Here is a 16,943-nt window from a genome sequence, read left to right as displayed (position 1 = left end):
TGAGCGTACCATCCATAAAATGGGCTATGACGCCGTTTTCTAGTTTGATCCTAAGTTAGCTGGAAATAGTTCTAATTTAATATTCAATATTCAGTAAGCACTTAGGTTCCAACTATAATTCTAGCCACTAGTTCTTAATTTTTCCATATCACTTCCAGATTTCAGGGTTTTCCTCCAAAGAGAATTTATCTTACTCAAACTAAACTGCTTGCTACACACATCATATGAAGACCCCCTTCTGGATATCATCTTTGTAATTTTCTGCATTCCATTCATTAGATCACACGAAGGCAGCCTTTTTCTGTGAAGTACTAGATAGTAAATACTTTAGACTTTGTGGGCTAAAAGGCAAAGTCAGGACTATTATGTAGGTACTAACATAACAAGAGCAAACACTCCTGTCGCGCCCCACTGCATCTTCCCAGGCAGGTCGCCCAGGCTGTGGGTGTGCCACGCTCCCGCCCTCTGCTGACTACATTCACGGAACAAAGAACTCCTGGCCGCAGGGGAGGAGCCTGGTCAATTCCACCACCTGCCCCAGTGAGCTCAGGGTGCTTCTCCTTCTCCCCCGGCAGCTGGTCCACAGGGAGGCAACTTGCTGAACTGTCACTGCCAGAGTGAGAGTTTACCTTTTGGGGCAGGACCATTGCCGAGCACGAGCCCCAGTGCATGTGGGGTGAGCAGAGCTAATGTCGGGCAGCAGTGAGGAGGGAAGGTGCTGGGGGGGGAGACAGCGGGACGAGCGGAGGGGCTTGCCCTGGGCCTGGCCGGGCCTCAGTGACAGCCAGCTACAGCCAGGCCCGCGCGTCCTGCAGCGGTGATGGGCTGAACTGCTCGGAAACTAGATCATCCCTGCAGTGGAGATTCCTAAGACCCTTTCAAACAGCTGCAAATTACCAGGCCGAGTGATGGGACTTCCCAACAGAATTCTTCAATTTCAAGGGGATAAGTGCTGATTTATAACTGCTACATGTCACCTTCAACCATAATACTCTCCTGTCCCTACTATTCGGATATAGCTTCCGTATCTCATATATACACATTCCTAAAACTTACTGCTGAAAAAGACCTTACTTAAAAAAAGGAAAGGAATAGTAGATGTGGGAGAATTTTGCTAGATGTATTATAGTAAAAATGACAGGATGTAGTTACTGACTGGGTAACGACTGGGCTCTCACAAACCACAGTCAGTAGGTGCCCCTCTCCACTGCTGCTCAGCTTGCTGACCTCTCTGCTGCCCACCCTTTATGTCACTCTCATTTTTTAAAATAAAAAACTCCTCCTCAGTACTGGGTCTTTTCTGGCTTGCTTCTACCAAACGTTCCTCTTTCCCTGTGTGTTCATAGGGACAAACTTGCATGCACTAGTCCTCACTCTTTCAAAGAGTTTTCTATCACATTTCCACCCATTCCATTCACTCCATCACACAGAAATCGGAATACAGCTCTCCTTCCCAGAAATCATTCTGTCAAAGGTCAACAATAAATAACCTCTTTGTGGCTAAATTCAATGGTGCCTTTCAGTTCTCATGTTACTTGAATTTTCAGTAGGTTTTGACCTTGTTAACAACTTCCTCCAAAGCATTTACAAAGCCAGGGCCTTTGCCCAATTGCTCTCACTCAAAATCACTGCATCAACTAGTTCACTTATGTTTGCTGAGTACCTGCTACATGGCAGGTACTGTTTTAGGCACGAGGGATACAGAAATGGACAAAATAAAGCTCCCTTTTCGGTGTAGTGGAGAGAAAACTGATAAGTACACAAATATATGTGACATAATGATTTAAGTGTTGGAAAGTAATACAAATAACATCATGCTGATTAAAAGGACCCTACTCAAGAGTTTATACTGATTCCATTTATGTGAAGTTCCACCACAGAGAAAACTAATCTATACATCTATGTGGAAAAATACTTTCAGGGAGGAACAGTGTTGCCTCCCTAAAAGTGGGAGCAGGATTGAACGAAAGGGGCTTGAGAGAACTCTCTAAGGTGATGACAGCATTCTCATCGTGATAAAGGTCTGCGTTATTTCCACCTGGCGAAATGCATCAATGACACACTTAAGACTTAGCATTTCTATGTAAACTTCACCTAAAAACTTGTAAACAAATACTGAACTCTAGTGAATGACATGCAAGCTGAAGGTGTGAGGGGCAAAATGTACAACTACAACTTACTTAATTAGACTTAAACATCAGACAAATGGAGAAGTGCAGAGATATGTGATAAAGCAAAGAGAGTAAAATATCAACTACAGAACCTAGCGATAGACAGATATACGGGTGTTCACTGTAAAATTCTTTGTATTTTTCTGCATGTTTGTAAATTTTCTTAACAGAAGGTTGGAAAAAAATAAGGCAGGGGATGGGGACAGGGACAGGGCGGCCTGATTTGAGGGAATCAGGAAAGGCCTCTGGAGCAAGATAATGTTTGGGCAGAGACATGCACATATCTGAGGAATAACATTCCTCACAGAAGTCAGAGCAAATGCAAAGGGCTTTATGTAAGACCACACTGGGCATAACCCTCCAGGCTAGAATAGGCTCCCTTCAGAACACTCGTAATTCTGGGCACTAATGAAATAAGTCACCAACGAGATAAAATACAGGAACTAAAAAAGATTTCTGAGGAAAGAGAGAAGATGATGTAGATTTGAAAACTGCTAAGATGGTTACAGAAGCCAAGTATTGCCTAAGCCAGAAGAACCAACCTTGGCCCCACTCTCGCATTCCACCTCCCACAGCTAATTCCCACAACCTACTGTAACATCACCCCAGAAGACTAGCATCCACCTTGGGGCAGTTTTCTCACTGGGGTTAGTAGCTTCTAACCTTTCAGGCAACAGCTCAGAGAGTAAGAATACATTTTACATGAATGTATCTGTTCGTCCTAGGCTGCTATTTACCTACAGATTTTACACAAACAAAAGCACACCAGAAAAACAAACCTTTCAGGAAGCAATGTTTACTTAACACACTCCAGTTTTCTACTCTGGTCAATACTGATTTACTTTATTACGTTTTCAAATGCTGGTCACAATCTATTAACTGGCTGCAACTTGCAATTTGAAAATCACTCATCTAGATTCCTCACTTATGTAGATGCCTACAAAAGTCTCTTCATGCAAAGTTCACATACAGTGGCTACAAAGCACGTGGAAGCATTTACGTGGCCCCACAGAATTAAGTTTATGTACTTATCATTTTAAACAGGAATGTGCCCACTTTTCTGATTTATAAAAGTCTGGCTTGTTTTGTTCTGCTTTGTCTTCTTAACTCCTCATCTGTCTATACCACTTCTAGAACAATCTTGAAATGCAAAAATGACTGTGCCACTCCCCTGCTTAAAATTCTTGTATGTTTATTCACTGTTCTATGGGGGGGGGGGGTTCCCAAAGCTTTAGCAGGCATACAGAACTCATCAGAGGGCTGTTTACTCTTCTGTACTACACAGTCTGCTTCCTCAAATGCTCAACTCAAGCTGTAACAAAATACCACTTCCTGAGTTGTTTATTCATTTCTGGGTGTCAGAATCTGAACATGCAGTTAGCGCCACTGAAAATGAAACCTTTCAGCACATGTGCCTTCTTCATTGCTTTGGGAACGCCTACTCCTGTTTTAGAAACCACTGAAGGGTCATCTCTTTCAGAAAGTATTCTTTGATCTCAGTATCATAGGGTATCCTATTAAACCCCCTCTACACATGTTCCCCCCTATAGCACCCTAAACCTGGATGTCTATCTTAGCTTTAATTAAATTGTATAGTCAATGACTATTTACTTATCTTTATCTCCCATCAGATCAGAGGTTCTTGACTGTGGAAAGCTTCTTATATATCAATGTCATAAGGGCAAACACAAGAGACTAAGATAAATGCCTAATAATAAGCTGTCAAAGAGAAGGCAAAGGAACACTGAGAGATTTTTGAGAGGAAGGAAAGATACTACATGGCCAAAAATGCTTGCAGGAGACAGTGGAGATTTCCAGTAAGTGGATAAACGTAAGCTCAGAGAAAGTTCTGGCCTGGACATATAAATTTAACAGCGAAAACGATGGGAGAGTGCAAGACTCAAGAGAAGCACCCATTCAGGAGCAGGCCAAAGCCTGAGGCCACAATGAGGCAACAGGCAAAGTCACATAAACCAGTAAGGAGCACTGAGAAAAACACAGTTCAGAGAGTCAGAAAGGGTCTGGACACAGCAACTGTGACGGGAGGTGAGGGCACTGAGGCAGAGCCCACTGGAGGCGTGTTTTCACAGCGGCGAGAGGCGGCAGTTCTCACCGCTGCAGCAGGTAGGACTGTAAACACCGTCCTGGATGCAGCACACTGCGCGCACCGGGGTCCCCAGCTCTAGGGCCATGGACGGGTCTCGGTTCCCGGCCTGTCAGGAGCTGGGGCATGCCGCGGCGGGGTGGAGAGAAGGCATCTCCATCTGTATTCACGACTGCTCCCCACAGCTCTCGGTACCACCTGCAATCCGCCTCCTGTCAGATCAGCAGCAGCATTCGATGCTCAGAGGCACTCGAAACGTATTAAGTAAATATGGGAGAGGTGACCAAATGGAATACACAGAATATTCTTTAAAGAAAATCATAGGAAGCTGAATTATTACCATGCAAAATTAAAAGATGAAGAATTATTCCCTGGTAGCTCAGCTGGTAAAGAGTCTGACTGCAATGCAGGAGACCCCGGTTCGATTCCTGGGTTGGGAAGATCCTCTGGAGAAGGGATAGGCTACCCACTCCAGTATTCTTGGGCTTCCCTGGTGGCCCAGCTGGCAAAGAATCCGCCTGCAATGCAGGAGACCTGGGTTCGATCCCTGGGTTGGGAAGTTCCCCTGGAGAAGGGAAAGGCTACCCATGCCAGTATTCTGGCCTGGAGAATTTCATGGACTGTACAGTCCATGGGGTTGCAGAGAACCGGACACTACTGAGTGACTTTCACTTTCAATGAAAACCTGAGTTTATAACAGTGCTTCTCAGCAGACTTACTGGATCGCTCCCAGCACTGAGTACAAACTGAGAAAAAAGATGGCTACTTGCTTCAAGCTTAGCCTGGGGAGGAAACAATAAAGAAAGCTAGAGAACTGAGGCTATTATAGACAGTCACAGTCACTCTTCTCCAAAAGTAAGCCAAGAATCAAATAGACAGTCGTGGAAAATAATATAAGGTTTTTTCTTCTTCCAGTCACACAGCACATGCTGTAACTAAAACTAGCAATTATTCTTAGTTTTAAAGAAATACTTGGTTTGTAGCAAATAAATTGTATGAATTAGATTCCAACTTAGATTTCAAATAAATGAACAATGGAAAAATTTCATATACATTCATATACATATTCAACTCTCAGGTTATTATTAAAAAGCTGCTGCTAAATGTAAGTCACACGTTTAAAAAAAAATAACATACCCTGACGGCAGCGTTTCTGTGTTGGTACTTCCAGACTGCTGTCGGACAGGTTCCATACATCCGTCCAGCTGTCTTAATTTGGCTGCTTCAAAAGCAGAGTTACTTGCAGAATTGGAGATGGAAGGATCTAACGTATTTTGAGCTTCAGATCCAAAGGCTGCACTGTTAGAGACAATACATTCATTGTTTTCCGAGGTCAGTGTTTCTTGAGCTGGAGGGTCTTCAACAGGAGTACTAGTGCAATTTGAAGACAAGGTGGGTTCTCCAGATACTACTGCAGTACCCGTGCTGGAAGCATTATCAGTCGGTGCAGACGAGGGTGAGTCTCCATTAACTGAGAAGGGAAAATCAGTAAGAGGATCTGTCAACAAACGACCAAGCACCCAACTAACTCGTCGACTGTCTTTATTCAGAGCCTGACTCACACTGAGCAACGTATTAGGGACTGACGGAAAAAGACAGATAATACTTTTTGTGGGTCATATTTTTGAGATGAATGTTAAATAAAAAAAAACATAATCTATATATAACAATAACCCAAAGTTAAGGAAAGAGAAATCAACATGAACAAATGTTTTTTTCCTCCAAACAATCAATTCTGAATATCTATACGGGTTATATAAAACTTCAAAATGACCCCATTCAATCTCCCTTTTCCTATGCAAATACAGCTAATATCAAAAGAATTCTTGTCAAATATAAAGTGGCATTAACTCAAGACAGTATTGCAGAGGACCGCAAAAAGATCCAGGAACTCATTCTACACTTGCTGGAGAACTAACCCAGCACTGAGATCCAGTGACATAATTTTTAAAATTTTCATTTTAAATGGAATCGATCCATTTCAACTACATGTCACTATAAGAGAAAGTCAAATTAAAACTGGGAAGGGAACAGATTATTGAATAAAACCTATTAGAAAATTACACATCAAAGTTATAATTGAAACAGAGGAAAGAGACATAATTAAGAGTAATGAAACAGTCAGGTAGATTTTTTAAGAAAGAGATGAGATGTAAACAGTGGGAAGAAGAGAAATGAGTACTATTAAAAGGAATCAAACTGTAGGAGCAAAACAGAACCAATCAAGTTCTGTACCAACTACAGGGGAGAGCAACTTTGGAAGAAAAATACCAGTAACAGAATATAAGAAATAAAAATGTACAGTGCTACCTGTACTCAACTCTTAGAAAACATGAAGAAAAGAGAATGTGCACAGGGAGAGTAAATTCTGGTCTCTTATATGATATTCAGAATTCATGGAATATATGAAGTCCAAAAGTGAACTTTTTCATTTAACTTTCAATCTTGAACAATGTGGAAATTGATTTCAAAAAAAAGAAAAGATTAGCAATAGTCTTTGGAAAGCAAAATAACACTAAATGGAAAAAGAGGAATATTTGAGACAAGACAATCCAGCCCAATAAGAAAGAATCATAAACCCTTATCATACTAAAACATAACACATGCTAGCAAAGTGTTAAAAACACAAGAGGAAAATTAATTATTAAACAGCAGCTTTTATGTCCAGGGCAAACACCTCTCTCCTACAACAATTCAGCTCCAAGTGCTCTCAGCTCTTCTCTCCATCTGCACCACCGCCCCACTCACTGTTCCTCGTCCACTGCAACAGCGTCCTCACTGGTCTGCCCGCCTCCTCTCTGGTCCAACTCCAACCCACTCTCCAAACAGCAGCCAAAGTAATCTCTTAAAAGCATACAGAAGATCTTTTCACTCCCTAATTAAACACTCCTACTGCACCCACAGTAAATTCCCAGTTCTTTACCGTGACTCGTGACAAAGCTCCACACAGCCTGCTCCACAGCTACACCTGACTCCCCATGGTGGTCTCCCTTCCGCCCCCTGAGCAGAGTGAATGCCTTCCCCTTCAGGGTTCTGCACTGGCTGTTGCGCTGGTCTCAGAAGAGCTCCTGCTTCTTATCACGCAGTATGCAGGCTCGACCACTCCTTCAGAAAGGCACGCTCAGGCACCTTATTTAATTCTGCGCCTGCCCCACCCTCAGCCCAGGCTGCCTACTAGACTGGTTTGCTTCTCATGTTCCCAGATAGTTTGTTTTTCCTTCTTTTTCCTTTAGTTCAAAACGCAACATTTTGTCAGACTTGTTCCACTTTAGTATTCTCAACAGTTACAATGCACCTGGCATATGAAAACAATAAATGTTAAGCAAGGGCAAATCACAGAAAAAGAAGTGAACATATCTCTCTCAAAACTAGGCAGAAAAAAAGAACATTAGTAGAAACATTAGTTAAGTACATGAAAGACTGAATGACACAGTCAATATACTTGTTCTAAATTATAGCATTAGAGAGGTAGTTCTTAGTTTTCATTACATACATATTCCATCCAAACAATCTAGGAATTTTAAGAAAACAAAACAAAAAAAAATGACATGTAAAGGACCAAAGGAAAATTCCAATTTTACAATCAGGAGGTGAAACTCTGATTATAATTCAAGAAAACTAGAAATAAAATACAACTTACTGAAATGTTTACTGAAAGTCTGGCAGATTCTGTAAAACATTTTTTTAAGGATTATCTTATTTAATTCCCACAGAACAATGCTACGAGGAAGATACTATCCATTTTACTAGTAAGAAAATTGATGCTTACATGTCCATAAAACTGATAGCTCTCTGCCACCTGCAACCAATTTAGGTTTTTTTTATAAAATCCTAAATAATTATTAAGTTAAAGAAAAATAACAGTTATGAAATCACAAACTTTAAGGAAATTAATGGCATGGAAATACTTCTATGAAATATTTGACATAGCAAAGAAGTATCCAAGGGTATAAGAAAGAACAGCAATAAATGAGCTTAGCATTCAATTCCAGAGCCAGGGGAAAATGGTAGAAGGAAAGGAATTATAAGAAAAATATAATAGATCAGAATTTCTTAACCTGATTAGAATCTGTTGGATATTGTAGAAAGTATAGATCTCAGTTTCCATTCTAGAATTACTGAATCTCCTAGGGAATCTCTGGGATCTGTATTTTTAGCAAATGCTTCATTCAGATGAATTCTTACAACTAAAGTTGGAAAAACCATGAAATACTGCCTTAGCAAATTTTATAAAGAAAAATATAGTTTGCATAGCATTTGGAATACCATGTACAACTTTATATCAGTAAGTCTAAAATATATTAACTAAACTAACTCAAAAGAAGAAAAATAGATCAATCAGAGGAGAAATGTAAAAGGGGATAAAAGATAGAAAACTGTCCCTCCAAAAGTCAACAGACTCAGTTTTTGAGCCTTCAAGGAACAGATTACCCCCGTGTTCTCTGAAATGTTACAGTACATTGGTGGCGAGAAAGAAAAAGGAGTTTCTTAATTTATTCTGCAAGAGTTATATAACCCTAAAACTGAAACTGAATAAATTAAACATTGGGTCAATATTAGGAAATTATGTTAGGAAACCATGTTAACAGGTTAAAAGTTAAAAGCTACATGATTATTTTCAATACAAACCAAAACGGATTCAAAAAAATCTTGATAAAACTGTTGATAAGAGGAATCTAGGAAAATTCAAAAATAATCTAGATTATCCACCAGAAACCAAGAGTAAGCACTATATACTAACGGTAAAACATTAGAAGAACTATTATCAAGATCAGGAACAAATTTTAAAATCAGAACAAAACAAGGAAGATCACAATTACCATTCCATTTCAATACTACGGGCTATGTATGAAAATGCATTAAGACAAGAGAGAAGTGAAAAATACCAGATATAAAATGGTAAAACTCACTGAGAGAGATAAGAGTATTTATTTATATCACAAAAGAATCAACCAAAAAAAATTAGAGCCAATTATTAATTTGACCAAAACTTTCAGCACCATGATCATATAGATTCAAGTTCAACATCAAGGATTACACTCAAGAACTATCTGAAGAAAAAGAAAATACGTTTCTAAAAGGTATTTTAAAACATAGACTGGAGACAGAATTCTCCCTGAATGAGAAGATTCAGTGTTGCTTCAAAATTTAAAAAGTAAACTATCCTCAAAGTGCAAAAATTCTCATTCACTGGTAGTGGAAACGTAAAAGGCACAGCCATTCTGGGTGTCAGTTTCTTACAGAAGTAATAATACTCTTATCGTATGATCCTGAAGTTACAGACCTCAACCCAGCTGAGCTGAACACTTAGGTCCACACCAAAACCTGCACATGAATATTTACATCAGCTTTATTCACAATTGAGAAAAACTGTAAACAACCACAATGCTTGGTTGTGGACAGGTGAACGGACAGACAAATTGTTGTACATCCATACAATGGAATATTATTCAGCAACAAAGAGAAATGAGATATCATGCCATGAAAATACATCAGGTCGGTTTAGTCGCTCAGTTGTGTCCGACTCTTCGCAATCCCAAGGACCACAGCACCCCAGGCCTCCCTGCCCATCACCAACTCCCGGAGTTTACTCAAACTCATGTCCATCGAGGCGGTGATGCCATCCAACCAACTCATCCTCTGTCATCCCCTTCTCCTCCTGCCTTCAATCTTTCCCAGCATCAGGGCTTTTTCCAATGAGTCAGTTCTTTGAATCAGCTGGCCAAAGTATTGGAGTTTCAGCTTCAGCATCAGTCCTTCCATGAATATTCAGGACTGATTTCCTTTAGGATGGACTGGTTGGATCTCCCTGCAGTCCAAGGGACTCTCAAGAGTCTTCTCCAACACCACAGTTCAAAAGCATCAATTCTTTGGCACTCAGCTTAAATTCATATTTCTAAGTAAAAGAAGCCAATCTGAAATGACTATATATGACATTGTGAAAAAGGCCAAACTAGACAGATAGTAAAGGATCCGTGGCTACTAGGAGTGTGGGAAAGGAGATGAATGAGTGGAGCACAGCAATTGCTAAGAGTGAAATAATTCTGAATGATACTGTGATGGTCAGCACATGGCAATATGCATTTCTCAAATCACACTGAACCCAGGCAATGCCAAGAGTGAACCTTAACATAAACTGTGGGCTTTCATCAATCATAATGCACTTATACTGGTTCACTAATTATATTAATAACAAATATGCCACAATAATGCCAGATGTTAATAGCAGGGCAAGTTCTCAGTGGGGTAGGTACTGGGAGCATGCATTTGATTAGGATGACTATTCATATATATCAATGGCTCTCAATGGGACATCCACTGAAGACATTTAGCAATGTCTGAGACACGTCTGGTTGTCACAACTAGGGCAATGGATGGGTGTTATTGGCGTCTAGTGGGTACAGGCCAGGAAGGCTGCTACAATCCTAAAATGCAAAAGGACAGTCACCCACAACCGAGAATTATCTAGCACAAAATGTCAAGTGTCAAAGTTGAGAAACTGATTAATGCATATGTAACCAGCAGCCAGGCAGTGTCCACTCTATTGCAGTTGCAAAATAAATACCTCTTAACAAATGATACAAGGATGACTGAATGGATAAACTTAACAATAAAGACGATGAGAAACAAGAAGGCAGGCAGGGAGGGAAGGATCATCGGTTCCTTTCTCAGGAAAAGAACAGAAAAATTGTATGCAGACAACTAATTAAAATCCCATGCGACAGCAATGACAGTAGAAGCTTATGCAAAGCACCTCCTTCTCTATAGATGTAAGATCACACCCTCTGACTTGGTTTCTTAATGAGTGTATCTCAAGCCTGACTTTATGCAATTATGACTTTTGACTTAGGAGACAGATCTCCCTCACTTCAAGTTTTATCTCTGAGAAGTAAATTTCCCATGGACTTTATGATATGTACATCTGATAGCACCATGCATTTGTCCTCTAATTGTTCAGCCAAATAAAGCAGGAAAAGGAGGAAATATTGAAGTACCTAGTATCATTTCTGCCCCCTTTAAAAAGTATGACATGAAAAACTGCTTATATATGTGTGTGTGTGTGTATATATATACACTAAATTTCTTTACAATTCACACCTGAAAGTGGCTATGGCTTTTAAGGAGGTGGAGCACAAGGGAGCCTTTGGTGATGATGCAGTTCTGTGTCTTGATGCAGTGCTAGTTACATGAAGCCACACATGACAAAACGGCACCCCCCCACACACACACACACACTCTCTCTCTCTGCAGGTATAACCCGTGAAATGGGGACTGTGTCAATGTCAATTTCCTCATTTCCATACAGTACTATAGTTATACAAGACATTAACATTTGGAGAGGCCAATGAAGGGAACACGGGACCTCTCTGTACATTTCCTGGTAACTTTTTGTGTATCTGTATTTCAAAATAAAAAACTAAAAGCAAAAGTCTAATAAGTTTGTGAAGTTGGTTAGTTCTGCTTTATCATACTGAGCTCTATTTTATTAATAAAACAATAATTATACATTAGAAAAAGTCATTTCTTCTAGAAGCTAAGGGCAAGGGGGGAAAGTAAAGGAGAAAGTCATATTTTTCTTAAATACCACTGTCCTAGAAACATGGTAGATGTTTTAAATTTATCTCATTTAAACTTTGAAACAATCCTATAAGGTATTATTAAGTATTTGTATCATTTTATAAGTGGTGAACCTAAATTTTTAGAATGCTAAATTTATCCAAGGTTGCATGCTTATAAGCTGAGTACATCATGTGAAATGCTTGGCTGGATGAATCACAACCTGGAATCAAGACTGTTGGAAGAAGTATCAACAACCTTAGACATGCAGATGATATTACTCTCATGGCAGAAAGAGAAGAGGAACTAAAGAGACTCTTGAAGAAGGTGAAAGAGGAGAGTGAAAAAGCTGGTTTAAAACTCAATATTCAAAAAACTAAGATCGTGGCATTGGGTCCCATCACTTTATGGCAAATAGATGGGAAAAAAAATGAAAACAGTGATGGACTTTCTTTTCTTGGGCTCCAAAAACACTGCAGACAGTGACTACAGCCATGAAATTAAAAGATACTTGCTCCTTGGAAGAAAAGCTATGACAACCCTAGACAGTGTATTAAAAAGCAAAGACACTGCTTTGCCAACAAAGGTCCATATAGAAAAACCAAAGCTGTGGTTTTTCTAGTAGTTATGTATGGATGTGAGAGTTGGACCATAAAGAAGGCTGAGTGCTGAAGAATTTGATGCTTCCAACTGTGGTGCTGGCAAAGACTCTTGAGAGTCTTTTGGAGAGCAAGGAGATCAAACCAGCCAATCTTAAAGGAAATCAGTCCTGAATATTCACTGGAAGAACTGATGCTGATGCAGAAGTGCCAATACTCTGACCACGTGAAGAGCCGGTTCGTTGGAAAAGACCTGATGCTGGGAATGACTGAAGGCAGGAGAAGGGGACAACAGAGGATGGGATGGTTGGATGGCACCACCTATTCAATGGACGTGATTTTAAGCAAGCTTCGGGAGATAGTGAAGGACAGGGAAGCCTGGCATGCTGCAGTCCACGGGGTTGCAAAGAGTTGGACACGACTGAATGACTGAACGACAACCCATGGTTAAAGTGTTCAATGACAGAGTTAGGATCGGAACACAGTCTGGTTAGAAACCAAATCTAATCTTTCCAATCATGACTGCCTCCCACTTTAGCTTAAAATAAATATCAGTATTTACCAATTAAACTTAGCCAATGGATCTTCTTAAGACTCAAAAGAACAGGTAGGGGTGAGGGAAAATGCCCTCCCCTCCAAAGTCCTCATGTATAATACTGTCTTTGGTGAAAAGAAATCATTTATCTGCAGTTCCAGGCCCCCAATCCCTCATCTGAAACTCTTGGGGCCAAGTGTGTTCCAGAATTCATAACTTTGGAATGCAGAAAGGTAGTATGGCACATATATTATCTACTACACTAACATCAAGTCAGACTGAGGGCTAGACACTGTAGTTAAACACAGTATCAGTTCTGGAGTGAAACAGAAGGATACTCATACTAAGCAGAAAAAATTATAAATACCTTCAAGTCAGTCCTAGTCATTCTGCCATCAAGTGAGTTTACCAAAACCTTTTGGTTTTAAGGATTTTAGGATTTTGGAATCATAGGTAATGGATTAAAAACATGTACTATGTTACACACACAATATGCACACTCCACTCCATCACCACTCCAACAATGAAAACTGATTTTTAAAGTTCTTGATTACAGAAAAAAGAATCCTATTTTTACACCAACACCTTAAAGAAGACTACCCCTTGAAAAAAATACCTGAATTCATCTTCCTACTGAGGGATACCAGATCATACAGAAGACACGGGTAAAGTGGTTTCTACCAACACAGTAGGTTCCAGAAGCCTTTCTAAACCAGCCAATGGAATGAGGGCAGTTGGATTGTTTTGTCATGTGTCAAAGAATATGCAATCACAATCACTAAGTTGACTGGGGAAATATTATTTCAAGTTTATCAAAGGTATAAAAGATGAACAACCCAACACTGAGACACTACAGAAATCACACACATTTAAATAAACAGGAAAGTGGGGAGGAGAGAACCACAGAGGCGGGTGTCAGAGACAGCGTCTCTACCAGCTGGGATCTCTGGGCCTCGGTTCCTTCAGGAGAAAAACACTAGTGCCCATTTCAGAGTTATCCTGAGAGCTGTATCGATCCGTGGGTAGATGGTGTTTGGAACGTGTGTAGCACAGAAACTGGCTGTTGTTCTGATCGTCTTAGGCTTCCTTGCGATTATGGATAATGTCCTGGGAACTATTTACAATGGCGCCTTCATTTCTAGTCCCTCATGTGTGTTTTACTTTCATCTTGAAATTTCAGGCAAAGATAAGAGAAGAATGTGGAAGGCAAATCTGTTCCAAACAGAAACAGTCTATAAAGTACAAAATTAGAAGCAGAATATAAACTGGAGATTCTACAATGAGGGGGAACTCAGAAAGCTCTCCCTTTTGCAACAACATCTGAATAAGCCCACAAGCATGCAACTATCTAGTGGTCAACAGATACTTTGGCCAATCTATCCTAATAGCTAAATATTTTAGGAAGAAGAGCTAAATCTCCAAATTCCATACACTTTTAACTGGAAGGTGATGACAAGAATGAAATAGAATGACTGTATAAGCCTTTCTAAAATGAGCATTCAAAATTCTTATACTTCTCATGAAAAAAGAACAGACTCAGTAATTGGTCCTGATGTCTAATTACTTACAGAAATAACAGAATTGGATCTACCACTCTAATGAATCTAATGATAATCCCATATAACAAATCAAGTCTGGTTACATAAGGGTACTTTTATTTTTACAACCTCTTCAGAGCATTCTCAAGGGAATTACAAAGCTTACAATTTAAATTTCTTCATGGGTGGATACCTAGTTTGTGTGTCATTTTTGGTATGGGTAAATATGGGTAATTATTTGATAATCTACAAATCTATAGGTCAAATGCACTGGATTTATGTTTTATTATTAAGAACTCTAGTACTAATATAAACCATTTTTCTATGGATGATTATTTGCTGGTCACCCATATACATGGATGGTCCTTCCCACACTTATTTTCCCAGGCTATCTTTTAAAACTATAAATTTAACTTAGGATCCATAATATACGCAGAGTTCTATGAAACTCACTATTGTATTTACTCTCTTGGAATTAGCAAGGATGCTGATCACATCATGATGCCTTTTCATACAGATCCATAAAAGATGGAACATCAGGCATAAAAGCTGGTATTCTTATTTTTTGTTTTGGGAGGGGCTTTTTGGCTGCACCTTGAGGCTTGTGGGATCTTAGTTCCCCAAACAATTAAACCTCAGACTGGCCCCGGCAGTCAACGTGCTGAATCCTAACCACTGGGCAACCAGGGAAGTCCCAACGGAAATCGTTTTAACTGGTCTGTTCTTAATTTGTTCTTTTATCCCTTTGCTAATAAATCTGAGACAAACGTTCTTACTAGAAAGCATACCAGAATCAGAAAACAAATGATCCTGTTCACTCATTTCAGCCTGGTCATCTGTGATTATTTTCTCTCATTTTCCAGACACCTTAAATTAATAATGAAAAGTGTCAACTTATTGTGAGGACTTAGGATGTTTAAGCCTATCTTTTTTATAAAAATAGAGGAGCATTAATAAATTATATTTTCAGAAAACCATCATGTCAGTTCCCACATTTACAAAAACTCACAACATGCACAGTAAATATTTCCCCAACCTTCAGTATAAATATCCAACAGTCTTCTCTATAAACCCATCCCCATCTATTTTCATATAATTACTTCCTTACATGTTTCTACTTTTGAATAACCCCATAAATAGATGAGGGAAAGAATACAGGCTCTGGGATCAAAAGACAGGATGCCAACTTTAGCCTCGAGACATATACTAGCAATCAAGAAGTCCTAAGATGTTCGTGTTTCAAGAAATTCATCTGAAAGAGCTAATTTATAAAAATCAAACAACGATGTACGAATATTACAGCTGAATCCACTGAAAAACAGGATTACAGAAAAAAATTCTTCCATAGACAGTCCTTCTATAATCATAGAACACTTCCCCTTAGAAAATAGAAAACTTTCCGAGTGCTGTATCACCTCACAATACATTTTTCTACTAAGTTATATGCCAAGCAGTAAATATCTGTCTGGCAAAAGAAAACCATTTAACCAAAATGGTTAAAGGAATCATTCATCACTAACAAATCAATGAATTCCCTAAAGTGCTTTTAGAAATACATTCTACGTTATAAATAGTACTTTTTTTGTAACGTAAAGCCTAAGATTGACTATCATGCAAGTACTTGTACTTACTTAGTGAAATGTGCTATTATAATGTAGTTTTGGAATATCTTCCTAAATAATCTAGGAAAATTCAAATTATGAAAAAAAAATTCAGGTGGTGTAATCTTCAAATTCCTTTTATAAAACTAAAGATTAAGAAAGATTGTACAATAAGAAAAGTATGTGTACAGATACATAAAATTTAGTTTTCATTTAAATAATGTGTCGTAAGTAACCATGCTTACCAGTGTCATTGGCAGGCTCAGATGTGAGTGGTTTTGGAGCTGGTGTGTTTTTGGGTCTGGCGGCAACCTGAGATGGAGATGGTGTGTTGTCCCCATTAACTACATATGAACAGCATGAGTTTTGTACTACAGTGTTTGCAGGTACATGATTATCTATCCCATTAGTATCTTCAGCAGCCAACCTTCAAAAAAAAAAAGCCAAACAAAAAAGATATCTTACTTCAATGAATTAAAAACAATCACAAAACTTTTCATCAGAAGTTTTGTAAGAATATTTACCAAGTTCTTAACACTGAAGCAAAATGATAAAGAGTAATGAACAAGAGAAATCTTGATTACTTTTTTAAAACATTTTATTTTTTACATTTCACATTTTATTACATACTTAAAGTTTAAATTACTTTCAGTTCTAAGTGTACCCACACAGTAAATGTATATTGAGATATATAATCATACTGTCAAAATAAATTCAGTATCTCAAAGCAATGATCAAATTGTATATTTTAAATATTTAAGTCTAAGAATATTAGATTTATTTTTTAAATGTCTGGAAGTATTTTCAAAAAGGTCATGAAACTTACAAAAATCAATTC

At 38.9% G+C, this 16,943-nt stretch overlaps 1 protein-coding gene across 4 annotated transcripts in view; it reads right to left on the bottom strand.

The window, feature by feature from the left end:
• The window catches only part of WWP1 (WW domain containing E3 ubiquitin protein ligase 1), a 131,830-nt gene that overhangs the window by 45,152 nt on the left and 69,735 nt on the right, over nucleotides 1-16,943 (bottom strand). For all 4 annotated transcript variants that reach the window (XM_065902766.1, XM_065902768.1, XM_065902767.1 and 1 more), the window contains 2 exons: nucleotides 16,351-16,532; nucleotides 5,413-5,746 (listed from right to left, as the gene is read on the bottom strand). In XM_065902766.1, coding sequence (XP_065758838.1) covers nucleotides 5,413-5,746; nucleotides 16,351-16,532 — 516 coding nt within the window. The remainder of the gene's footprint in view (nucleotides 1-5,412; nucleotides 5,747-16,350; nucleotides 16,533-16,943) is intronic.

Source organism: Muntiacus reevesi, chromosome 12 (assembly GCF_963930625.1).
Source record: "Muntiacus reevesi chromosome 12, mMunRee1.1, whole genome shotgun sequence".
In the NCBI taxonomy this organism is placed as follows: domain Eukaryota; kingdom Metazoa; phylum Chordata; class Mammalia; order Artiodactyla; family Cervidae; genus Muntiacus; species Muntiacus reevesi.
This window is presented reverse-complemented; position numbering and strand designations above follow the sequence as displayed.